Genomic DNA, 27,615 nt, shown 5'->3' with positions numbered 1-27,615 from the left:
TAAAATTAAATCATATGCTCTATATTTCTTATATACAAAGAAATAACATCAATATGTATATTCATTGGCTCCATTTGTACCCAAAGTTATTTCTTATTTACATCTGTATTAGCAGCAACGAGCAATAACCTTACTACAATGAACAAATCAAAAAGAAAAATCATAAATACAACACTCTTTATTCTGTAGAATAATTTAACAAGCCAAATTTTACATGCAAGCCAATCTTGCCACCTTCTGTTACTAGCTTAGCAGCTGTAACCAGCCAATGCCCAGGGGCATCATGCGGACCCCTCAGCACCTCAATTGTTTCAACATATTTGAGCATCTTCGGGGATTGATTTGGCGATGGTGGGCCATCAGGATATACACCTGAGTTCAGCACAGCAGGCACTTGTTTTGGGGGAGCGGTGGCTGCTTCCCTTTGCGTGAATGTTGTACTGAGGTTTGTGAGGAAACTTGACTTGTGAGAACCAACTGGTGCAACTGCCCACTCAGCCTTACGAATACTGCAGTTGGGCAGGTAAGTGAAGAGCAGCCGAAGATGAAGCACTGTCTTCGGCCACTTCCCCTTGGTGAGGAGCTGTGCACCTGTTACCACAAAAACACCACCAGGTTCCCTCTGCAGCCACTTGGGGTCATGCCTAACCGCTGCTGTGCATACATTTGAGTATCTCTTCCATTTGACTGGCTCCAAGTATTGTCTGCTGCATAAATCATCATCAGACCCTCTCCACTGACATGACCAAGATCTGGTAGAACTAGCCCACAATGATTCTAGCATATGTGGAACACTTGACAAGTGCTGTACATGCAAGGCTAGTTGGTTACATTTCTTTCCTTCCAAGTACAAACGTAGGCCAGTCACTGGTTTCCGATCACTTGAGACCTAAATTGATCCCAAGATAAAATAATTAAGCAGAAAATCTTATGCTATACCACCAAGATATTTTATTCCAATATGGTGCAGAATCAGAAAAAGCTAGAAGACAAATATGACATCACATAAGCATACAAACTTCAACTCAAGGACCAGACTACTCATGAAGCTGGAAAGACCAAGCTTCTCCACATTGTCAACCAAAAATCCTAGTAACTAATCTAAGCTTTCAAAAGTGAACAAGATGTACTTGAATAAGCAGAAGTTAGAATCAAGTATTTGACAAACATCCTTTTAATTGAAAATAAACAAACACAACGCATTTAAAATTGAGCCAAGTGCCAGCAAAAAGTGTGCTAACACGCTATGGGGAGAAGTGCCTGATGTGCATCTGGAAGCTCTGCTATCAGCATGTTAGCATGCTATTTGCTGGCAGCAGATCCTGTCACTTTAAAATCTTACAGAAATTATTGTCATGAACATGATCCTAGCAACATAAGACATACGTTATACAGGTTTGAATAACAAGTCGATATGTATCACACAGTCGAACCTGTCTCTCCAAAATCTTGGGTTATGGGGGACTCAGCTGGGGCAGGACTTTCAATTCGTACAAATATATGGAGACATGGTATATTAGATAATAAATAAATGTTAATTTCCAATTATGCAAACTAGTGATGTTTAATATTTTAGATGCAGTATTATATATCCAAACAAAATGTAAGCAACAAAAGCTGACATACGTGAACTTGTCACATGATATTTGAAATCTCATGTTAAAATAACATATTCCAATCCACATTGCATGAGATTAAAAAAGCATTCCTGGTTGAAAACCACATACTTACAATTTTCAACTGTAAATTGAAATATTTATTTTAACAGTATCTACTTAATAATTTAACTCAAGTGCTTGTCCAATTGAGTACATTTTATTTCATAAGTCAATTAAACATGTTTCTAATATTATATATTCATCTCTTATTAAACAAAAAATAGTTCAAAAATGAGAATTGTTGTCATTAATGATAGAAATGGATACACGCACACAAAAAAAAAAAAAAGAAAAGAAAAGGATAACTGATGTCTAATCCATGACCTGCTGATTGAGTCAAATGGTTCAGCTGTTCAACCAACTGGGTAAATGGTTAACTGAGTCAACAGTTCTTTTTTTTTGTGAGTAAATGGTTTGAGGGTTAAATGGACCTGGAAGCCTGGCTAGGTGATGGGTCAACTGGTCTGACCAAGCCAGTTCAACCATGGGTTGGAAACAATTTTACCAAGTATTACAAATCCCCAGATTTATGCTAAGAATTCATGGTTCTTTAATCACATATTACAGATTGAACAAGGAGAATAGACCCTCAATTATTATGTCAATTCTGGTGCCAAAACATGTCTGACACAAATTCTATCCAATTTTAAGTGTCCATTAATTGCAAACATATGTCAAAGTAATCAAGAAAACTAAACAGACAACTAAGTATTTTGGACTGCCTAGGCAAGGCCAATAGGCAACCTTTTTTGCTCTAGTGCCTAAGAAGAAAGAGGCCAAGAGCCCAAAGGACCACAGAGTGATAAGCCTTGTGGGCAATATGTATAAAATCATTGCTAAAGTCCTGGCTGGTTGACTAAAGACTATCTTACCCTTGGATATCTCTCAGAACCAAGGAGCCTTTGTGGAAGGAAGACAACTAATGGATCAAATCCTAGTGGCAAATGAATATGTGGCAACAAAGAAAAAAAAGGAAGGGAAAGGTCTAATGTGTAAACTAGGTCTGGAAAAAGCATATGACATGGTGGACTGGTCTTTCCTTTTGAGTCATGGAAAAGATTGGTTTAGGTGAAAGATGGAGGTCGTAGATCAAAGGTTGTGTTAACTCGGCACATTTCTCAATCCTTTTATAGAGTAGCAAATAATTTCTTTCCAGCAAAAAGAGGACCATGACAAGGTGATCCCCTATCCCCCTCCTTGTTCACCATTGCTGCTGAGGTCCTAAGTAGGCAAAATCATCAAGGCTCATCAAGAAAATCAATTTAGAGGTTGGAGGTGGTGGTGACTCACTTGCAGTTTGCAAATGATATTATCATTTCCTGTGAGGATTGTGAAGTAGTTTGAGAGATAAATAAAGTGTTATTCTGGGAAGACCTACAGATAGGGAATTTGCCCCTTAATGTCTAGTTCCCTGAACTTTACTCCTTGTCAAACCTTAAGGCTGAACCTGTTGCTAGGTTTGGTGTGCATTTAGAGTTGGGCCTATCTTGGGACTTTGGGTTTAGAAGTGGTATGAGAGATAATGAATGTTGTTTTCTTGGTAGAAACGTTGCTGAATAGAAGAGAGAAGAGAAGAAAGGAACAGAGGAGAGAGATTTGGAGTCAAAAAGATGAATAGATAGTCGAATAGGCTCCTCCACAGTAGGCAAGGGAATAAGGACATCACCGAAGTTAGAGGGAAGAGAAATAAGAGTAGGTGCATGTCTAGAGAAATAGGGTAAACTCTCAAAGAAGGTTACATCCAGAGCAACAAAAACTTTCCGTACAACAGGATCATAACACTTGCAACCTTTTTGAGTACGAGAGTAACCAAGGAAAACACATCTGATAGTTCAAGAGTCAAGTTTATCATGGCCTAGACCCAATTTGTGAATAAAACACACACAACCAAACACATGAGGATGAAGAGGGAAAGGGGAAGTAGAAGGAAACAAGATAGAGAAAGATAACTCACCATCTAGGACTGAAGAGGGCATACGGTTTATGAGAAAACAAGACGTGAGGACTGCATCACTCCAATATATTTAAGGGTAATGCTGACTGAATCATGAATCCAAATATATTTTTGGGCCATACAATTCACGATTTGAATCTTATGATATGATTCATAAATCTTATGATTTTTACGATTCACGACAATTCAAATAAATTCAATTAAGAATTAGTTCTCTACTTTTTTTTTTGTTTATGTTTAGTTTTGCCATGGGAGACTTTTTTTTAAAGCCCTTACTAGAAAATGACTTATTTACATTATTCAAGACCAGAAATTGAGTTTATTTTCTATCATATGTACATTGAAGGGCCATTGTATTTAGACTTGTTTGATTTTCAAATCAAACTTGATTATATCATCTTAGACTTCTATTGTATAAGTGGTAAGTTCTATTGTTTTAAGTACATATATGGTAGATATAGATAAAAAATAGGGTAAAATCACTTTCCTATATATATTTAGCCTTTTAGTATATCTATATTTAATTTTGTTGACAAGTTTGTATCAAATAGAAAAACTATTACGATTTACGATATGATTCACGACTCGATTCAATTCAACTTTCTCTACGATTTACGGTATGATTATGATTTCCAAAACATTAGGAGTGATGTATAATACCGTGAGAGTCAAAATAAGACTGAAACATTTTATGAAGGTATTCTTTGGCATTATCAAAACGAAACACTTTAATGCATACACCAAACTGATTCCTTATTCCAGCATGAAAAAGATAGAAAAATAGAGAGCAATTCTAAACAATCCTACATTAAGTAAATCCATGTCATTCTTGAATAGTCATCAATAAATGTTACAAAGTATCTGAATCCATTATAAGTTGACACACAACTAGGACCCTGAACATACGAGTGGACTAAAGCAAAAGGACTTAAGATGCTCTTATCATATCTAGGAATGAGACACTTTATGATGTTTGTTTAAATGACATGACTCACAATCTGAGTTACAAACTCCAGCATTGGGACTTGTTTTCTCAAAACACACATAGAAGGATGGTCGGGACGACAATGCCATTGATGTGCTGTAAGAGAGGAATGAAGACAATATTTAGCACAGTCCTCCAGCTTCACAACTGCCACCAATCATCTTTCCCGTCTTGAGATCTTGAAAGACTATTTAGGACAAAATTTTACTGAACAATGAAGGGTTTGAGTAAAATTAGTTACAGACAAGAGACTAAGGGGAAACTTGGGAACATAAAAAGCATAGTGTAAACTAAGGTCATAACCAAGAGACACATTACCAGTACCAATAAATAGTAGAAGAAGAACCATCAGCTAAAGAAATAGTTAGGAATGTAGAAAATGGTGACCGAGACAAACATATCTAAGGAGCAAGTCATGTGGTTTGAGGCTCTAGAATCAATTACCTGGGTTGAAGGTGTAGAACTAGAAACGAGGCATGTAGTACTTGACCTCACAAGTGTAGCAATGGTAAAACTGGAAGATGCAAGAGAACCACGCCCACTGCCAAGCAATACCTAACTCCTCACGTAGGATAGAAATTGTGTCTTCATCCTTACCAACATTAGAAGCAAGAGAATCTTCAATCACACAAAGATTCCTAAAGTCACCTTCCGCCATTACATGGTTAGCCCAAGAAGATGGAGGGCCGTAAAGATCATAACAAAAGTTGACTGTGTGACCTCGTCCACAATGTGAGCACTCACGAGCTGAACCACGCCCAATACCACTACAACCACCATCACTTCTTGCATTGCCAACCTCTCTACCACCTCCACGTCCACCCTTGGGCCTACAGCCAAAACCCCTCACACTACCTCCACCTTTACCATGCATACTTCTATTGGGAAAACCTCCTCTGGAGACCACCATGGCTGATCTTTTTGAAGGTGGGGAATGATCACTATGTGGATTTGAGGCTCTCCTTATCGGACAAGGATGGAAGATCACTACTACCTAAGATTTGGGTCCACATTGGTTCAAATTCAGACCTCAACCCAGATAAAAACCTTGCCACATCTAGATATTCTCTTTGTTCTTGTTGATTCTTTAAATCAGTAGATAGGTGTCGATAAACATTAAGCTCATTACTTAAGCTATTCTAAAGAGATGTCATAATTTGGGCATTCTCTTGTACCCATTCATTGTACCCTTATGATTCACTTTTCAATGGACCCTCCTTGATGAATTTGAACTTTCCTCTTGCAATGAGGGATAAATCAACCAACTTAGCCAATGGGATATAATTAGTACTATTAAGTTTCATTGTAGTTAATTGAGAAGTCATGACATTTGATTGCACAACTACTATAGGTTTGGTGCTATCACTTGATGAAGCCATGAATATGAGAAGAGATCGCTAGTGTGTCACCTAGGCAAATGGTTAAACAACTTATGCACCTACTATAGTACACTTTCTCCTTGGGAAAAACACTACGAATAACCACCCTTCTACTTTATAATAGGGATGGCAATTTCACGGGAATTTTCGGGTATCCGACCCGTCCCAACCCTAATAGGACCCGTTTATCAAAACCCTATAGGGTTTGGGATTTTAGATAAAAACCCTATAGGGTTTGGGATTTTAGATAAAAACCCTATAGGGTTTGGGCTTTGACTTTAAGGTATCCGATAACCAATACCCGAGATGCATAAATATGAACCTATTATATTATATATCATGCACAAATTTATAAATTTTAAGTACTAAGATAATTATTCTATTATTAATATTTATTTGTATAAATTTCTTGGGATTAAAATCATCATTTAAGGTAAATTTGGATTTGATAGATTGTTTATTTCATTTAGTTATAAAATGCTAATTTTGAATATTATTTTTTTTAATTTTTAGTTGGAATTGTTAATCATATACATGTATTGATTGTTTTGATGAACACAAAAGTTAATAAAATCTATTTTATTTCATTAAATAACACAAAAGGCAAGATGGCTTAGTAGCTTAAAGTAGTGTTAAGAGATTTGGCGTTATCATTAATTGACTCGGGTTCAAGTCACACTATAAGCATTAAGAAACTTTTTTTAGTAGAAAATCTTTGGTCAAGGGGTTTAATGGGTAGGATGGGTCAGGATGGGTTTAACAGGTTTGGGACGGGACGGATCTGGGAAATTGAGAGGAAAAGTTAGATGGGTTTGGGACGGGTTTGGAATCAGGGATACATAGGGGGGTTCAAGAACGGGTAGGGCAATTTGCACGGGTACACTACCCATTGCCATTCCTACTTTAGAAACACTAGGGGAAGATCACACACTTACCAAAAGATTTTACCACACCACAAACCACCACACATTGAGAAGCACTTACCTCACAACTTGAGACATCATAAGGCTGCCCTCTTTGAACTACCGAATAGAGGGCTTTTAGAAAAGCACCACCAACTCACACAACGTTGCAACTTCAGGCATTAAAGCCTCTTTTCAAAGGGGACGATCAGTCCTCTTGAGTCCTTTTCCTTTTCAACAAGGACTGGAGAATATTCTCTATCCCTAGGGCACAAAAAGTTGAGACGTGAATAGTGTCATGAACAGTACAGTCAACCTCAATCAATAGAAGAAAACTTAGTAGAACTAATGACTAAACTATTTTTAGTCTCAAAACCGATGCTCTGATACCTTGTCTTCTTGGTAGAAACGTTGTTGAATAGAAGAGAGGAGAAGATTTGGAGTCAAAAAGATAGGTTGGCGGCGCTAGCATTATTATTTATATTAGGGCGACAAAATAAAAGAGAAAAATTACAACGGTGCCCTGGTAGTCGACTACTAGGAAATATCTTTGTCTAGTAGTCGACTACTAAAAACAGTATATTGTTAGTAGTTGACTACTAAGAAATCTCTGCGTGTAGTCAACTACTAGCAACAGAGTACATTCTAACAATTCTAACAAATGTGATTCCCTACTTCTCTTGATTTCAACCCTGGAAAAGGTCTACTTGCACCACAATGTTACTGATAGTAGAATTTGGTTCACAACCTCTGATGGTTTATTTTATTGTGCCTCTTTCTTTAGTCTGTTACTCATTTTAAACCTTTGGGGGTGAGCATTCCTATGAGAACATCTTGTGCGGGTAGTGGTGATACCTTATCCCATTTATTATTCTCTTGTCTTTGTGCAAAGAATCTAGGTGTTTTTTGTTCTCTTTGGATGCAAAAGGAGTGTGAATCAGTTTTTTGTTCTCTCTTTGTAGAAGACATAGGGGCTGAGTTTAAGGGGATCAAAAGGAGATTGAATCAGTTTGCTGACTCTGGCTAAACAGGGTGTAACAAGACCACAGTTGTTCTGGGCTGGTTCATAATGGGGTTTTGAGCATAAGGAATAAATTTTCTATGATCATGTTGTATTAATTACCTTTTCAATCCCTCCGAAAGTACAAGCCTTTTGTTGGGAAGTGTTTCTGGGGAAGGTATACACCTATGACGTGCTACAGAAAAGAAGGCTGAATAAGTGCCTCTCTCCTCATATGTGTGTCCTTTGTAAGGCTTGTGGTGAAACCCTACCCCATTCACTAATCTCCAACTCTTTGTTTCTTGTATTTGGGAATATTGTTCTCTCTTTGGTTGCAGATGAGCCCGCCCACAGGATGTAGCAAGTCTCTTCAGCTCTACTTTGCTGAGGCAACAGAAAAAAGGGAAAATGTCTATGGAAGGCAGAGCGGCTGTGGTGCGGACCATCTGAGAGGAAAGAAATCAAAGAATCATAAATGAAAATCAGATCTGCACATTGGATTAAAACTATGGAACTCTTCAGGAATGTCTATAAATAACATTCTTAGGAACTGGACTAAAGTGATACAAACAGATTTACATAGAGAGTGTGAGGATGGTTTTGGAAACCACCTGCACCAAATAAAATAAAACTGAACTTTGATGGAAGTTCTTTGGGTAAACCGGGGAGAGCAGGTATAGGGGGAGTGTTTAGAAATCATCGAGTAGTAGTGGCCCTATTCTCAGGACAGCCTTGGTGACTCAATTCAGGCTGAAACTCTGGCTCTCCTACAAGGATTGAAACTGACTGAGCAGATTGGAGCAGTAGAACTGGAAATTAAAAGACATTAACTCCTGGTCATATCTTGGGAAAGCAAATCAGTTCAACACCTTGGAAGTTTAGATTCGTCTTCACAGAAATTGACCTGCTTGCAAGTAGGTTCAATTCTAGTTTTGGATGGGTAAAAAGGGAAGCAGATGGATTGGGATATGTTCTAGCAAACCAAGGAGCAGAAAGACTTATTTATTCTGGAAAAAAACTGTAGTCTGTTGTAACCTGAGACACTACAATGTTGAAACTTTAAATCTCTTATACTTTAATCAGTAACTAAGGAATTAATAAATATTTAATTGCTGATAATAAAGAATGTTAGATTGAAAATTTTAAAAGGAAAAGGTCAATCAGATAATAGACAGACTACCTGGGTGGAGTTGACATGAAGCTTGGGACCCAAGAAATGGAACTGCAATGAAGGACAAGAAGTCTTTCTTCTTTGGGGCCCAAGAGGAAGCTCATTATACATAGGTGCCCACTGCAAGGGAACTTGAAACTCCAAGAAGTACTGTAAATCCTTAAGAGCAGGTTTGTCTGGGCATGGAAATCAGAGGAAAGTAAATTACAACTTGTCAGCTTTCCATTGGCAAATTGATAATCATATAGAACTAAAAACAAATCCGAAAATATATAAACATCATGAATTTTCACCAGATAGAGGTATTTTGAAGTGCAATTTAAGTCCTATTTCTCCCATCTAATTTGCCTTGCACATAATATGACTTTTCCTTTTTGAATAGTTTCATAGACCGAGTGAAATACATGTTATCCTAACATGCTAGTATACGACAATGAAGACAATGAACTAATGAAAATACAAGAAACTTCTATTTTTCTCCCATCAAAGTAGAACCGAGGTACTTACAGCGAAGATATAGATTAATTGCATGACTAAGATAGCCACTGCCTTGGATCCCAGTAAGAAGAGAAGTGATGGGTACAAATTTAAAGAGTATGGCATCTGGCTTAGCAGGCACTGTCTGGAGCCAACTATAATGGCTGTGGCAATATACATCCCCTCCTCTTTTCGAGCAAATGATGGTCAGGCCCTATTCAAATCAATCCATATACGCTCAAGATTGAAATTGCATTTGAAATTCTCTAAGCAGGAAATGAATACAATGTATTACAAGAGTTTCTGAAGAAAATGGAATACAAGACTTACATCTTTGCTGGATGCTTCTAAAACAGTGTTGGAAATCTGCCTGGGGTTTGACTGCAAAAGATGGTAAAAGACCTCGGGAACCTACAGAACGGGCAACATGCATCAAACAAGCGCATAAATATGATGAACATTAAAGTCATAATGTGAAACAAAAATTACCTTTTTCTTGGATTCTCTAGTTCTCTGCTGTAAAGGAGAAGTGCTCCTATCTGAAAACATAGAATCTCCAAGATCCTCCAAATATCCTTTGAGTTCAGCAGCAGGAATGGATGAGGAATGTTTCTGTTTAACACAAATTACATCCTGACCACCAATAGCCATTCCTACAATTATGTGTGTCCCATACGTCTCAATGAACCTATCAAATAAATCTAGTCAGCAAAGCATCAAATTAATTCAAGGTTACTTAGATTCCTACTTTAACTCCAAAGTCATTATTTATAATTACTTATTTTTGTTTATTTTGATGATCATAATTACTTATTTATAAGAACATAATATTGGGATCTTGGCAAGGCTAATATGTCCAAATATGGATACTAACAAGATGCAAAAAAAAAGGTAAATGACAATCAACAGGTTTGATTTCTTCAGTTAAGCAGATCCTTCTCTTGTGAATCTATTTTCAAAACCATTGATCCTATCTCTCCAATCCCTTTTTGTAATCAGTCAAAGCAGTGTAGGGTAGCCCTTCTCCACCTAAAGTCAAAGATTTTTTGCTAGGAAGCCTTAAAATGATAAATAACACAAGAGAGATGCTCCAGAGAAGAAGACCAAATCAATATTTGTCCCTTGATCTGTGATTTAAAAGGCGCGCCTAGGCGCGCCTAGGCGCACAGGCAAGACACATTTCAGGGTAGGCGCCTCACCCAGGTCCTAGGTGCAGCCCTTTCAAAAGGCGCACGCCGGGTCCGCCTAGGCGTGCGCCTGGTGCGCCTCAGCCCAAGTGACGCTTTTTTGCTTTTTATGTGTCTAACGGCTGGGCCGAGGGCTTCGCCCCCTAGACCCCTGTGCCACACCCATCGAGGCAAGCCCAAGCAAGTGCACATTAGGTCTTAATCTTAGTTCTCACACAATTGTCTTACCCCCTATTTGGTAATTTTGTTCATTCATTCATCCTAATAAAATGTCTTCTTAAAAAGCAATTAAAACTATAAAATCATTATTTTTTTGTGTGAGAACTAAGAATTTAAGACCTGATGTGGACTTGTTTGGACTTGCCTTGATGGACATAGTACAAAGGTGGCTCGTAGAATCAAGAATGTAATATGTTTTACATCACATTAGCTACTTGAAGTAATGCAATTGAGGAAAAAAGAGATTGGGGGTTTTATATGCTGGAAAATGTTTTATATATTTGATTTTATTTTTAAATTCTCATTTGAATATGCTTTACATGTTATATTTATGTATTTTAATATTAGATAATAGGTTTTTTTAAAACTTTTATTTTAAAATTAAAGTTTATATTTCTACTAATATTATGTTTAATATTTTTTTTTTGCATTTTTTTAATTTTTTGGCAATTTTTTATTTTTTTGATTTTTTAGCCTTTTTTTTATTTTTGCGCCTTGCTTAAAAAGGCACGTGCCTCGCCTTGCACCTTGTGCTTTTAAAACACTGTCCTTGATGCATGTCTTCTGTTTCAAGGATGGTGAGAATGCAGATAATATTGTTATCTTGTTCCTTTGCAAAGCTAATGAAATCACATCTTTTTTTTATAATTAAAAATAAAAATACATAAAAAGGAAAAAATGATACAAACTAGGAGGGTGATAAGATATTACCAAACAACAGCAACAAAAACAAAAGCATACCTATCTTCAAATATCCAAATTACATATTTGAAATCCACCCCCTCCCAAAGCTATCACCAGAATCAACACACCTGGCCTTAGACAACTCAGAGAGAAAAAGACTCAACCAAACTGTGATATAAAAACCAGCAAACACCATCAGCTTGTCCCACTTCCAACCTTGACTGCAAAAAGGTCTCTCTTCCTTATTCGAGCCCACGCACCATAACCCGAAAATTCTACTAAAGTTCTTAACCTTTTCCCCCCTCCCCCCAACTCATTTGCGGACTCTACAACAACCCCCCATCACTCTACTAAAGTTCTTAACCTTTCTCCCAAACCACACCCCCTTCACTAAGTGCTATCGATTTGTTATAATCTTCCTGATTTCCATTTGTTTGTCCACTAGTCAATCAATACCCATTGTCCCCTTCTTAGAGTTACTATCCTTTGAAATCTCAACTCCATTCCCCCCTAACTCCCCCCCCCCTCTCCTCTTCTTCCTCAATCTGATCTTGTGTGACCACAATTTTTTTCAAAACCCATGTTCTTTCACCTTTCCCCACTCCATCAACAAATTCATCCTCCACCCCAGCTTTGTTTTCTTCACCTTCCTTCTCTTTTGTAAACTTTTTCTCATCCCCCCCCCAAGAAAGACTTCAACGTTTTGATTAGATGAGACTAAAACGAAGTCCTCTTGACCAAGCGTAACTCCACAGTAGTTGCTTCTATCAGTGCAGTTTGAACAAGAGAGAGAAGGAAATGCACACATTGTGGGAGAAAAGGACACAGTTGACTTCTGTTATGATTTGCATGGCCCACCATCTACATGGGCTAATCATGTAGCTGTTGGTGGTGGTGAAGCCAGTGATACTCAACCAGTTGATCCAACATCTTCTATAGTCACAACTACTTCTGGGAAGGAGATGACGAGTATTCCAAGAGAGGAGTATGAGAGATTCCTTCAAGCCACTTCACATCAGAATACTGCCACCCTTGCTCATTCAGTTATAGCTTGCCTAGCATCCAAACCTTCACCTTGGATAATTGACTTTGGAGCCTCTGATCACATGACCAGGACTCTAGGTGTGTTTTCCTCCCTTTCTCCAACCTCCACATCAAATAGTGTTACCCTTGCCAACGGATCTACTTCCCCCATTTACGGTGTTGGTAATGTTAACACATCTCTTTCTTGGTCTTCTGTTTTATACGTTCCCAAGTTTCCTTTTAATCTTATGTCTGTTAGTAAACTAACCAAATCCCTCAATTGTTCTATCGCATTTTACCCTTCCTCTTGTGTTTTTCAGGATCTAACGACGGGGAAGAAGATTGGTGGAGGGCAAGAAGCTGGCGGATTGTATTACCTTGACGGTGGTGGTTCTACAATTGCACTTCAAACCTCTTTGACTCCTCTTCAATGGCATTGTAAACTCAACCATCCATCTCTTAAAGCTCTCAAGCTTCTTGTTCCATCATTGAGTCATATGTCATCTATGCAGTGTGAGTCGTGTCAGTATGAGAAACACCATCGGGTTTCCTTCAGTCCTAGAGTTGATAGTCGTATGTTGAGTCTTTTTGATTTAGTTCATTCAGATGTTTGGGGTCCAATCAGAATTGAGTCTTATAATGGTTACAGATATTTTGTTATCTTTGTTGATGACTATTCAAGAATGACATGGCTTTATTTAATGAAAGAAAGAAGTGAATTATTTTCCATTTTCCAAAAGTTTCATGCTGAAGTGCTTACCCAATTTGGTGTTTCACTTAAAATTCTTCGTTTCGACAATGGCAGAGAGTAATTTCTTTCTTCATTTCAGCAATACTTGGAACAACATGGTATTATTCATCAGGCATCTTGTGCCCACACCCCTCAGCAAAATGGGGTGGCTGAGAGGAAGAACTGGCATCTACTTGAAACAGCTCGGTCTCTTCTTCGCCATATGAATGTTCCTAAATGTTTCTGGAGCGATGCAGTACTTACTGCTTGTTTTCTCAATAATCGCATGCCCTCGTCCATTCTTGATGGTCGTTCTCCGTTCTCTATCTTATTTCCCACTTTGTCTCCATATCCCCTAATTCCCAGGATTTTTAGGTGTGTGTGCTTTGTTCAGAATCTTGGTCCTAGTCTAGACAAGTTGGATGCTCACTCCATTAAATGTATCTTCCTTGGCTCTCTAGGACCCAAAAAAGGTATAAATGCTACAATCCTATTACTCGGAAATCCTTTGTTTGTCCTGATGTTACATTTTTTGAATCGGTGCCGTATTTCTCTGGTCCTGATATCCCTCCTCTTACAGAGGTTCCTCTTCCTCTTCCGGTTGATAATTCCATTCCGGTGGTTCCCATTATGCCTGAGCCTCCACCTTCCCCAATGCAGAAGCGTACTGAAGACCACCAATCCGTCAAGTGTATACTCATCGACAGAGACCAGCACCTCCACCACCTTCTACTCCATTGGCTGATCCAACTCCTTCCACACCCGAATTGCCTTATGATCTTGACCTTCCTATTGCATTGCGGAAAGATAAGTGTAGTTGCACTTTACAATCCAATTATGTTTCTATATCTCACCTTTTCGCTTCCCATCGCGAGTTTATTACTTTGTTGTCCTCTATATCCACACCTAAGGATGTTCAGGAGGCTCTTACCTTGCCAGGGTGGCAAAAAGCTATGGAAGAGGAACTTTCTGCTCTTCATCACAATCATACATGGGAACTCACCAATCTTCCCCCAGGTAAGCATGTTGTTGGTTGTAAATGGGTGTATAGTATTAAGTATCTACCAGATGGGAGAATGGAATGCCTGAAAACCCGTTTAGTTGCAAAATGGGGTGGAATGAGACAATATCAAGTTGACCACTTAGTATTTAGCTATGACTCTGTGGCTAGGAAGATCTTGCTAGTAGTTTATGTGGACGACATAGTCATAATTGGGAGTGATAGAATTGGGATTGATAGATTGAAGACATTCCTACAAGATCACTTTCAGACAAAAGATCTTAGAAAGTTGAAGTATTCCCCAGGTATATAAGTTGCTAGGTCAAAGCAAGGCATAAAACTCTGTCAGCAGAAATATGTTCTTGACCTGTTGGAAGAAACAGGATTACTAGGTGCTAAACCAATTGAAACTCCCATGGAACTGAATGTGAAGTTGGGAAGTGACACAAGTGAATTGTTTGATAATCCTGGAAGGTATAGAAAGCTAGTGGGAAAACTGAATTATCTATCACTATGTCTGGTATCTCATTTGCTGTCAGTATAGTAAGCCAGTTTACATAGAGTCCTCGAGTGCCTAACTAGGACGCAGTTCTCATCCAACCCAGTTTTTCATGAGAACTAAACACATAGAGATAGATTGCCATTTTGTAAGGGAAAAAGTCATCAATGGTGTGATAGGCACAGAGCATGTGAGAACAGGTGATCAATGGGCAGATCTATTAAACAAAAGGGTTGAGTTCGGAAAGAGTGAGCTATATATGTAACAAGCTGGGATTATATGATATATACTCTCCAACTTGAGGGGGAGTGTTAGAGTCGACTAAAGAGGGGTATTTTAGTCTTTTCCATCTTAGTAATGTGTTAGTTATATGCCTCCTACATATGCAGGGGCATTTCTGTCTTTGTATACTGATTTGTTAAATTTAAATAGATGGTCGACTGGGTTAGACTCTTGGTCTTCTTAGTTCGACACTCTTCTCTTCTTCTTCTTTCCCTTCTCTCTTTTCTTTCTCTCTTCTCAGTTTGACTGGACAGTTTTCACAGATACATATAGTTTGGCTATGTCAGAAGGGGTTGGGATAGGGTACAATGGCTGCAGTCACCATTTGGGGCTATCTGGAAGTTGAAAATATATATACACATTTTTTGTGATTAATAACACACAGTTACCAATCAGTAAGATTTTTTTTTATATTTTTATAATAGAGGCCATTACTTGGTGTAATGAGTGAAATCTTGGGCTGACAAGCATGAGGACATGAGCTATGAGGGTGGCCTCTTTGTGCAAAAAAATGCCAAAGCTTAGGACCATAACCAGTCTACCCATTCAAAGAACCCCGATAACTAGAACCAACATTGGGTATGGCCCTTTCTTTCTACCCTTATAACGTAAGTACTTTGTGGCTGCCATAACCGAACATTTTGGCACCTGCATTTTTTTTCCTTCTCTTTCCATTCTTTGCTCCAATTCTTTTCTAGTTTTGTATACTTCTACCAACCTGAAGCAAGTTGTAAGACAATAGCCTTAAAAGCTATGTTGATCATTGGGAGACTATTTAGAAAGTTTGATATCTTTATAGTCCATACCTCATATAGGATATCATCCTGAAAATTTGACAAGGACAAATAACAATAACTCACACCAGTAAATTTCCCTATCTTTTTTATAACCAATATTCAAGAAAAGCACTGTATTATGCATGAGGAATGACAAGAAAATATCTACCTAGATAGTGATGCTGGGTCCCAGTTAGGAGGGACTGCCTTCCTCACTTTGTCTTGGAGAACTAAAGGAGATGCCGTTAGGTGCAAATAGTACATGGAGATGAAGTAACCATCAAAAGCAAGATATTTATTGTCTGTGGCATCCTTCAACCAGGCTCCATTTAATTGAAAAATAGAATTAAAATAACCTGAAGGAATTTTTCCTTGTATGGAAGATTTCTGATTAAAAAACTCTGACATCTGCAATGAAGCAATATAAAGCCAAAAATATTAGAAAGTAGACTATGCATTAAGTATAGAACTCTAAATTTGCATCTACAATAAAATACAATACATAGATTACAAAACAAAGGATAAATTGCACTTTCACCATTCTAAAGATATTCATAGTCAAGCAAGACAATAATTAATCTATGAAATAATATTTTATAAGCACTGCAGAGGTAAAGTGCCTTCAACTATAATAGCAGGTCATTTGAAAGCATCTGAAGTGGCTGAATTGAAAAGCTTATTGCTTTGTCTTTTATTTTCATTTTTTTTTTGTTAGAATAAGGCAATCAGATCTTTAATAGCTTTTGAAGTGGTTAAGTTTCAAAGATGAATGGTGGTAAATTAGTAATCCCACATGGTGGTAGGAGACATGGATGGGGTTGTGAAGGAAGCTGCTTAGCTTTACTATTTGTTGCATCTGATGAGTGCTAGGCAGACAGCTATCCGCCTCTCCTTTCTTTTTTTGTTTCATTTTTTTGTCTTGTAGTAAGTAGTGCATTATGCAAGCAATATATGATGTGAGCATTTGGAGGTGGTATTTTGGGTCCAGTTATGATGCTTTGATCTGTGGTTTAGTTTATTCTCTTAGTGTTCATTAGGGTTTTTAGCGGTTGTTTCTTTGCACATTATAGCCTTCATGCTGAGGGTTTGCTGCCCTCTTGTGCCTCTTCCTTTGATTTTTTCGTTTTTTTATCAGCAAAGAAAATTTATTAGTACAACAGATTGGAACTCCAACCACCCAATAGTACAAGAAGCATTATACCAGTGTCCAAAATTACAAAGAAAATTTCGTTTTTTTCATTTTTGCTCGAGTATTTGCCATCCCATTTGCAGTCCTTACCCAATTAAAGGTGATGTTTTAATTCCTTTGACAGGCATTCTATCTCCCTGAAGGAATGCCTGTAGATCCGGTATTTGACAGCTACTTCTTGTCCAAGAGAGAACCAATTTTGAGTCCCCTTCAGCTTTCAGTGAACCTCAATTGCAAAAGCTACATTGCTTTGCAAATCTTAAACCTAGCAGCAAGGCCAACAGTTCAGCTTTCAGTGAATCTCCAACCCAATAGCTCCTGAGTATAAGGCCACCATTGCCTCTTTCTTTCATTTATATTATAGGCCCAGTAGGATCCAGTGACTGCAACAACTAAATTCCTGCCACTGGTTTAGGGGCTAAGGAGTCAGTTTCTTGGGCTATGAGAGAATCCTTATTGAAGGTAAGGGGGTCCCAAAACAAAGATCAGGTAGACAAGGAACAAGGAAAGATCTATGGCCTTTGGCAATTGACCAAATAACAGAAACAATATTATTGGCTTCCAGAGAGAAACTGACATTCCATTAGGATGCAAGTTTAGATAATCAAATAATGGATGTCCCTTAAAAGACTGTTATCCATACATCTATTACTTATCTGTCCTGAAAAAGCAAACACTGGGGGTAGGTTTAATCTAATTTATTTATTTATTTTTTTTTTGTAAATGGCTTGTGGGGCAAGTTTCTTCCTCTGGAAGCTTCTTTTGGAGAACAATTTTGGGACCTTGTAAGGCTCTTTTGGAGAACAATTTTGGTTAATGAACAAAGAAAGCTTCTCTGCGGAATTTGGTGTGATTGCCAAGTTGGGGGTGTGATTGCCAATTTTTCACACACATATATATTAATGTATATCAATATATATTAATGCATATATTAATATTATATATATTGGCGAAATAATATATTATATCATACATCTTCTAATATATTATATGATATATAATAAAATTCAGTTTATTTGATTTTTCCGGTTAATAGAATTTGTACTCCTAAAAACCAAAACTTTTGGTTTGGTTTTAACCAAACAATGCTCACACCTAATTGTATGAAAGGCCTCAACCATCTCTTTTGGAGATGGCACATGAAGTACTGGAGCAAGATCAACATGAGAGATATGATACCTATGATGCAACTGGGGATATCACCAAGAAGGTATAAGTTGAAGGGACAGATTTTCATGGTAAGATCAATCCTCGATCTTTTTCCAATTGGCTTGCCACCTTAGAAAGGAATTTTGGTTGAGTTCGAATCTTCTCCTCACAACACATCCCAGCTGCACATTGAGAACATCTTTTGTACTAGTGTATTTTTATTCATGGGAGATGTTCCCAATACATGGTTGGTGTGAGGTGTGCTCTATGAGGAGTAAATCCCAATTCATTTCGATTGGTATGATATGTTAGATGAAAGGAGGGTTAAGTTTGTTGTCATGAAGCTTGTTGGACAACCCTAAAAGTGTCGTGCACTAGTATAGAGAATGATTTAAGAGATGTTGAACAACCATCCATTATCTATTGGAAGGAGATGAAGCTAAAGTTAAAATGGAAGTCTTTTCCTTATGATTATCAAGACAATCTCTTTGATAAACTCAACAGTTTAAAGCAAGGAACCATGTCGGTTGTGGAGTATATAAACAAATTTGAAGAGAGAAAGTTTGGTGTAGAGGAATTGAAGATCCACGCCAACTTTCACATTTGGACTGAGGGTTAAATAACCAGATGGTTGTTCATCGCTTCTATGATGTGAAGCCTTCCAATAGCCTTGAAGATTGAGAAGTGCATGCGACAACCTCATATTAAAAAATTTCCTTCTCAAACTGGAGAGACAACGGCTAGAAGACCTGTTGACATGTCTAAAACCATGTGGCCATCACCACCATATGGCACCACTAATCGGCCAAATGGATCTAAACTTAATGATCCATATCATCCTAAAGGAAATCCACATATGGTATATCTCAATCAAAGGGAGATAAGAGGCCAATCTGTTTTAGTTTCCAAGAACATGGCCATATGGCTTATGAGTGTCCTACAAGGAAGGCTTTGAATGTGCATATTGAGCAACATGAAGAGAGGTTTGAACCACAAAGCCCATGATCCATAAAATTACGAGTATGACTCACCCAAGGAGGATGATTTTGGAAACTATGATGGTGCTGATTATGATAAAAATGCTTCCCTTGTAAATGTGGTGAGATGAATACTTTCTACTCCATAGAAAGAGGAGGATTAGAGACGTACTACTATTTTTCAAACTTTGGTTAGTTGTGGAAGTCAAGCTAAAAAGCTTATTATTGATGCTGGTAGCTGCATGAATATGGTGTTTGAAGCAACTATTGAGCGCTTGAGGTTGCCAATGGAATCACATCCTCACCCATACAAAGTTGCTTGGATCGACAACACTTCCCTTCCGATAACTAAATGGTGCTTGGTTTCTTCTTCCATTCATCAGTATTCAAATTCTATTTGGTGTGATGTTATTCCCATAAATGCTACCCACATTTTACTTGAACGATCTTGGCTATATGATCGTGATGTGTGGAAAGCTAAACACTTTTGACTTTATGTTTAATAACCAACAAGTTATTTTTAAGGCTAATGTCAACAGAACAAATTAGAAATGATGATAAAAAGACATCCAAGCGTGCTACTAAATCAAAGAAAGCCTTACACATGATCACCAAGAAGTTGGAGGTAGAGAGAAAAGACAGAGGGGTTATATATGGTAATAGTAGCCAAAGAAGTAGAGAAAACACCACATGTACCACTTGCAGATGCACCGCGAAAAATGGACATGTTCCTGTCAGATTTTTCAGATGTAGCACCAGAACAATTCCTAATGAGTTGCTACCAATGCGCAACATCCAGCATGCTACTGATTTTGTCCTAGGCTCCCAACTTCCCAACTTGAAAAGCAAGTTGATGAGTTGTTGTCCAAAGGTTTCATCTGAGAAAGCTTTAGTCCGTGTGCAGTTCTAACACTTTTTTTTTTTTGAAGAATAAAATGAAAATTCATTAAAATAAAAGGTAAAATACAGCAGATGGTGATAAGAAATCACCAAAAGCAAGAAACACCCTCAAGAAACCCAAAAATGGCCCAAGAATACCACACCTTGCAAACATAAAAATTACCCAATCAGATCCAAATAAAGATCATGGGTCAGACCCAATACAAAATCCTCATTAAAACAAGGACCATCACCCTTCTCTAAACAAAAACAAGAACCCTTCCAGATGCCCAAATCAGTCTTCATCTGTGAGTGCATCCTCTTGGTTTGAGTATTCCCTGTCCCATTCCTTACTCCCTTTCAGATGCACTTTGTTTTTCATTTTCTCTTCCTCTTTTTTTCTTTCAAATTCTTCAAAAGGCCTCCTAGCAAATTCCTCACCACACCAGAAGAACAGACCCAAGCTTTTCTCAATTGTGACCTCTCTATCAACTATTTTTTGGATAGTCACCTTACCTGAAACTTCATCAACAACATCATTATCCTGCCTTAGCCATATCGGACCAGATTCAAGGTCAACATCATTCACCTTGTTTTCCTGTTGTTCCTTCAACGAAAGGGGGGCCATAAACTGATTTTGCACTATTACCTCCCTATGATCAGTACCAATTGTCCCATTACCTCTCACCCTTATCCTTCTGTACACCCATTTATATTCATTTTGTAGATCCTGCCCCTACCAAGCCGAGTTTTAGTCTTGAAAAGATCTTCGTCACATGAACGATATTGTGAGTTCTCATATTATGTTATTTCTTGCTGATTATCCCACTAAACTGATCCTCCTCTTCCATTTTGCTCCCTCAACACAAATCAACACCCAACCTTCCAATCACAACCTCCTCAAATTGTAGGTCATCTTCGACCTGACTTAGAACCCGTCCACCAGAAGACTCACCATCATCTAAGTCTTCCTTTCCTACAGCCTTACCTCCATCATCGTCTTCAATTTTTGGCTCCAGCCTTACCCAAATCAACACCCAACATTTCCTCCAGCTTCTCTATTTCAGTAGAGTCTAGCTCTTCTAAACTCGGAAAATCTCAAATCGCAACTGTCCACTAAGAGTGTCATACTCATAGCCCCTAACTCAGAGTGAACACAAATCCCATTAGATCCCCTACTGACCTAAGAATAACGTCCAGCATTGCCAGTCATGGGAGAAAACAGATAGTCGTTGAAAATCTCTTTTGTACCATCTATAATCCTCTTCTTGTCACATTTGTCAAACCTGGTGATCACCCATACCCATCTCTCTTCCTCTCATTTTCTAATCTCAACCGAGACATTCATTCTTATCGCTCCCTATTTTTTTCAAATTTGCTTTTTTAGGCCTTAGAAACTTCCTCACCTCTTCCCTTTGCCTTGCTCTATGTTAACTTGAAGAAGTGTTGTATCATGGTGCCTAGTGTTGTATTTCTTGGCCTCGTTGTTTCGGCTAATGATGTGAAGACTGATCTAGACAAGGTGAAGGCCATAGTTGAAACAGAGAATTAAGGCATTACAGGAAACCCATGGAAAGGCATGAGCTGTTACCTCTTCTAACAAAGTATTACATCAAGTTAAAACAGGAAAAAACAGAAATAAAATTACAGTGCAGCCCAAAATAAATGTTCCCTTGAAGCCCCTTGCTTAGCTAACCCATCCGCTAAGGTATTTGCTGATCTTCCCACCCAAAGAGAGGTAACAGTCATGCTTCTTGTGAGCCAGTTGACTTTCCTCAATAAGTCTTTGTATCGCCACATAGCTGAACCTGGATCTGTCAGCCATCCCACAACAATTTTGGAGTCTCCTTCAATTGCCAAATTCTGAACTCCTAATTGTTCTACAATCTGAATACCTTATACAGCCGCTAAAATCTCAGCTCTATTAGAGTCTCTTATTCCCACAGGGCCTGAAAACAAGGCTAAGATGTTGCCATCCTTATCTCTCAGCACCCCTCCTATCCTCGATGGGCCTGGATTTTCTTGGCTGCTACCATCAAAATTCAGCTTTACCCAACCTTCAGAAAGAGGCACCCACACTGCAGATTCCCTGTCCTTCCTCGTATGACTATTAGCCAGCGCTATCCAGTTTCTCCAAATATCATCAAAAGAAAATGTATGAAAGAAGTCCACAGTTCTCAACCAATGGATGGCCCTAGTCAAGATACAATCCTCTACAGCCTGAATGCTTTTTTCCTTTTCTTTGAATAACCTTGCATTCCTTTCTTCCTAGATTGTTCACAAGGCAGCTGCTCTAATACATCTCCACATAGTTTTTCCTTTTTTTGTAGGCCACACAAAAAAGAAAGGATCAAACAGCTGACTTAAGTCTGTGGTCAGATTTCACCTACACCCAAACAAAACAATAATCCAACTCCAAATAGCAACAGAAAAGGAACAAGATACAAGTAAGTGGGAGCAAACCTCACCACTAGCCCTGCAAAGTACACACCAGTTAGGGGACAAACACATGAAAGGCCTTTTCTTCTGCAAGCAGTCCAAGGTATTGATCTTTCTATAAAACACCTACCAGTAGAAAATAATAATTTTAGGTGGAACAGGTCTAGACAATATCTCCTTGGTCGGAAAACCCAACTGTCCCGTGGAAGAGCAAAGGGCCTTAAAAAAGGAAGCACATGTGAAGTAACCCTTTGGATGAGGGGACCATAATCTCACATCCAATCTAAGAGGGTCCAAAAAAACACTGCCAAGAAGAGACAACAGGTCTGAAACACTACTAAGTTCATTATTCCTCAAGCCTCTACGAAAACCAAAGTCCCAACTTAAGGATGAGGGTGAGGCATGTGTTGGGAGAAAATGAGAGAGAGCTTTTTCCTTGTAAAGGGAAACGGAATACAGGGACGGGAACCGGCCCTTAAGGGCAAAGGTACCCACCCAAGTGTCTTCTCAAAATAAAACAGAGTTACCAGAGTTGACATCATACCTGACAAAATTGAGAAATTGAGGGAGGATACTCTAGATTGCTTTCCACTGAGTTGCCAACGTAGCTCGACATGATACACCAGCATCCCATCCATTTTCCAATCTGCCATGTATACTAGCTATCACTTCATGCCACAACCTCTCCCTTTCTAATGGGCCACCTCCACAACCATTTTCCTAAGAGAGCTTTATTCTTGAGAACTAGCCTTCCTAATCCCAGGCCACCCTCCTCTTTACTCCTACAAACTATTTCCCAGTTAATTAAATGATCTTTCTTTTCCTCCCTTGGCTCCCAAAGAAAATTTCTCATTAATCTCTCCAACTTCTTAGCCTCCCTAATAGGAATCGAAAAGTAGAGAAAAAATAGACCGGTAGGTTTGCTAGGGTGGCTCTCAATAAGGTCACTCTACCCCCTAGAGAGATGTAGTTCTTTTTCCAAGAAGCTATATTTTTTCTCAAACTTTTCCAAAACCGGGGTCCAAAAACTACTCTCCTTTGGGTTAGCCCCTAGAGGGAGACCTAGGTACTACAAGGGACAAGAAGAAATGGGACAACCTAAACAATCTGCCACAAACTCAAGAACCCTCTCACTCATATTAACACCTACCACATAACTCTTATCTAGGTTTATCTGCAGATTGGAGACATTCTTAAAGTGTTGTAGCAAGGCTCTGAGATTCCTCACTTCTCGCCTATCACCCCCTTCACAAAAGATTATAATGTCATCAACAAACTGTAGGTGGGTCACCCGTACATTGTTTCTTCCTACCCTCCAACCTCTCACTGCCTCTTCCCTATCTGCCTTAGAAATTAATCTACTGAAGACATCTGCAGCCAAGGTGAAAAGAAAAGGGGAGAGGGGGTCACCTTGTCTAAGGCCTCTACAAGTTGGGAAAAAATCTTTGACCACCCCATTAACCAAGACTGAGTAATGGCAGGAGCTAATACAGCCCTCTACCCAATTGCACCATCTATCTCTAAATCCACAACACCCAAGGACCTCTAGTAAAAAGCTCCAAACCACAAGATCATAGGCCTTTTCTAAATCCAGCTTACAAGCAAAACCTTGATTCCCCGACATTCTCATGTCCTCCATACACTCATTTGCTATTAAGATCTGATCCGTTATTTGCCTTCCTTGCACGAAAGCACCTTGTGCTTGACTAATGATGGAGGGTAGCACTACTCAAATTCTCATAGAAAGCACTTTAGCCAAGATTTTATAGATACTTGTCACTAGGCTAATCGGCCTAAAATCCATAGGGTCCTTTGCATCTATCTTCTTTGTGATTAGGGCTAAGAAGGTAGCATTAACTCCAAGGTTTACCTTATTCTTGTCTACAAATTCTTTAAACACCCCAACAAGGTCTTCTTTAACCACATCCCAACAGTTCCGATAGAAAGCCATGGTGAAGCCATCTAGACCAAGTGCTTTGGATCTACCCATTGAAAACACCGCCTGTCTGATCTCCTCTTCACTAAAACCCTTTCTAACCAATTTACTTATTCTTCAAGCGCCTAGTCCAATCCAAACCTTCCAATCTTGGCCTAATATTCAACGGTTTCCTAGATTGATTTGAAATGATCCACAAACCATTTGGCTATCTCATTTTGGTTTGTGACTTCCTCCCCATTCACCTCTAAACTTAGCCACAAAATTTTTTCTTCTCCTCCTATTAGCCAATGCATGGAAGAATTTTGTATTTCCATCCCCTTCCTTAATCCATTTGTGTCTTGACTTTTGCCTTCAAGAAATTTCCTCTCTTAGAAGAACTTCTTCCAATTCCCTCTTTAGGTTTCTTCTCAAAACCCTTTCGTGCTCACTCATAATCCTTTGGGCTTTTTTGGAATCTAGTTCCTCAATCCTAAACACCAAGTTAATTTTTTGCTCCTCTACCCTTCCAAAGTGCTCCCTATTCCACTCCTTGATTTTGGATCTCAATCTTTTCATCTTTTTGTGGAATCTCACTCCCTTCCACTTCACCCCTCTCAAATCTTCTCTCCACCATTCCCCAACCAAGTGCGCCAAATCTGGGTGAGTTAACCACATATTCTCAAATCTAAAAGGTCGTGGACCAGAGCCTAGTATTTCAGGACTTAACTAGATAAGGCAGTGATCAGAAGTGACTCTAGGTAAAACTCTAGCTATCAAATTCCTCCAATGGTTCTCCCACTCTTCATTAAAGAGGAATCTATCTAATTTCGAACAAAGGGGGTTTTCTTGGAAACTAGACCATGTAAAATTGGCTTGTAAGAGGGGTAAATCCTTTAGGCCACAAGTATTAATGAATTCATTGAACTTTCTCGTGTTGGTTGTAATTGTTCTTTGGGGGTTGTTAGATTCATTATAAAAACTAATTACATTGAAATCCCCCCCCCACACCAAGGACCATCCCATAGACCTCATATACCATACAACTCTTCCCACATCTCATTCCTTTCTCTGCAAGTGTTTGGCTCATAGACATTGGTTAGAACCCAGGTGAAATCGTCCCCCACATTCTTGAACTTTAAAGACACAAAAAATCTCCCTATGAGAACCTCCACTAATTCTACAACATCCTCCCTCCATAAGGTAACTAGACCTCCAACGACTCCCCAAGAAGGAGCCAAAGTCCAACACTATGTCTGGTTTCTCTCTTCTTAGTAAGTCTTTAATTGCCCTTCTCTTTCTTTCACTCCCCAAACCTCTCACGTTCCAGTTGATGATTTTCATTGAAAAACTTCCTTCAAAAAACCCTTCCCAAAAGACTCCACCTTACAGTAGAATCTTTCTTCTTTCCCCTCTACCACTGAATTCGTTATCACCCTCAATATCTGAAATTAATCTCTCAACTTTCTTTTTCCTTTTCGTATTACCCTCGGTCTTCCTAGTTGATGCACTATCTTTGACCACCTCCCCCCCCCACCCCAAATTAGAGCTTCTGTAGCAGTCCTTCTTCTGAGGAGTTACCGCTCACTCCCTGTGATCTAATCCCTCCTCCTTCTCTTTATACTCTAGCAATGCACATATCTACTCCCATATCTTCTCTAGTTCCTCCTCCTGTCTCTCTTTATGTGCCACTTTTCCCTCTCTTAGCTCACTCTTGGAGTTTCTTTGGGTAAAGAAAGTGCACCATGCCTGGCTGCAAGGAACATGTTAGCCAACACGTATCATATAAATAAAATAGAAACAAACGTAAAACCAAAAACATCAACAAAAGTGAGTTATCGAAGCTCTACAGCTTATGCAAATTTCTTGGACCAGTCCCAACCATTCCCTCTTGTCATGAAAATCAAAGTATGGATCTTAATTTATCTAAACTTCATATCGAATTCATTCTTCATCTGAAATATATATTGTATAGCATCTGGATACTTCAAAATGCACTTTTAATCACAGTAATGTTCATCAGGCTACTGTAGCCCACCCAAATAGTTCGACTAAGGCTGAGTTGAGATGAGTTCAGTAGGCTTTGGACTTGGATTTTGGTGACAAGAGGTCCCAGATATTTCTTATCAATCGATTGGAATTAGGCTCGTGTCATTTTGACAAATGAAGAATTCGAGTGCTGTTGTTATTTACTTGATGTTGCATCACATAATGTCCACAAGTTCAGTTAGACATAGTGACAACAACGGACAATCAAGTTAGATTTTAAATCCACTTCTACATCCTTACTACTTCAGTCAGTCAAACGATCAAATAAATTTTTTTTCAGTCACAGATCCCATCTCTTCTAATGAGCAAACGCCTAACATAAACAACTTATTCAAATCAAAACAAAAAACAGAAATAAACTCATCACCTTATTGAACTCAAGCACATCAGACATGAAGCGAATTCTGTCCCCTTTATCACACCTGATATCATTGGAGACCCCAGGAATCGTCACCCCTCCAGGAATCACAATGTCCCTCCTATTCTTCTCATCCAACACAACCAACCTTCCATCAGGAAACCCCTTGGCATACTGCAACCTGAAATCATTCGTCAAATCGAAGCCCAACCCTAACGACTTAAAGGCTCTGACCTCAATCGGCTCCTCCATCAGCCCCCCACCAAAGAAAACCCCAGAACAAAGATTCTGGTGAAGAAGAAGAAGAAGAAGAAGAAGAAGAAGAAGAAGAAGAAGAAGAAGAAGAAGAAGAAGAAAGGCTGACTAAACCCTATAAAAGGCGATCAAGCAAGGGATTCTCTTAGGGAAGGTTTGAGAGTGGAATAAGATTTCTTCCTTCAGGAGGTGTGGCCTAGTATTGACTCCAGCAGAAGCCATTTACGACTGAAAACAGAGGATTTGAAAAACCAGAGGAGGCATGGAAATCGATTAGAGTGAATTTAAAAAAGAAAGGCATATCGTCTGTTTACACAAGAATTGACGTAAACATCTCCGCAACGTAAAGCGACGCTCTTTCCCTTCTCCTGTTCAAATAAGCAGACTCCTCGATGGTGGACTGTTGGTTCTTTGGCTTCTTCGAAGATTCGCGCGGATGGAGGCCGGAGAGTAGAGACGGTCAGACGGATATCATGACC

General features: G+C 38.8%; 1 protein-coding gene across 2 annotated transcripts; it reads right to left on the bottom strand.

Annotated features, from left to right (window-relative positions):
- LOC104587973 (MACPF domain-containing protein At4g24290-like) lies at positions 1-27,615 on the bottom strand. Of its 2 annotated transcripts, XM_088896571.1 has the most exons (8): positions 26,891-27,615; positions 16,096-16,334; positions 10,016-10,214; positions 9,857-9,937; positions 9,557-9,740; positions 9,059-9,225; positions 8,002-8,324; positions 727-889 (listed from the first exon to the last, which is right to left on the bottom strand). In XM_088896571.1, exons 1-8 carry the CDS (start codon positions 27,131-27,133, stop codon positions 865-867), a joined length of 1,461 nt encoding a protein of 486 aa, XP_088752697.1. In that variant the 5' UTR covers positions 27,134-27,615; the 3' UTR covers positions 727-864. The 2 variants fall into 2 exon arrangements, with proteins under 2 accessions (XP_010244057.2, XP_088752697.1); XM_010245755.3 differs by lacking the exon at positions 8,002-8,324 and having other exon boundaries at positions 1-889.

This window comes from Nelumbo nucifera, chromosome 1 (assembly GCF_055504915.1).
Source record: "Nelumbo nucifera cultivar China Antique chromosome 1, China Antique-T2T, whole genome shotgun sequence".
NCBI classification, from domain to species: Eukaryota; Viridiplantae; Streptophyta; class Magnoliopsida; order Proteales; family Nelumbonaceae; genus Nelumbo; species Nelumbo nucifera.
The sequence above is the reverse complement of the archived record's forward strand: the minus strand, read 5'-3'. Positions and strand labels throughout refer to the sequence as shown.

Coding starts and splice junctions, on each gene's coding strand:
- LOC104587973 (XM_010245755.3), bottom strand. CDS start 27,133: ATGGAGGAGCCGATTGAGGTCAGAGCCTTTAAGTCGTTAGGGTTGGGC. Junction 10,215..16,095: donor GACCCAGCATCACTATCTAG/GTAGATATTTTC, acceptor TTTATTTGATAG/GTTCATTGAGACGTATGGGA. Junction 890..9,058: donor TTCATGTCAACTCCACCCAG/GTAGTCTGTCTA, acceptor GGATCAATTTAG/GTCTCAAGTGATCGGAAACC.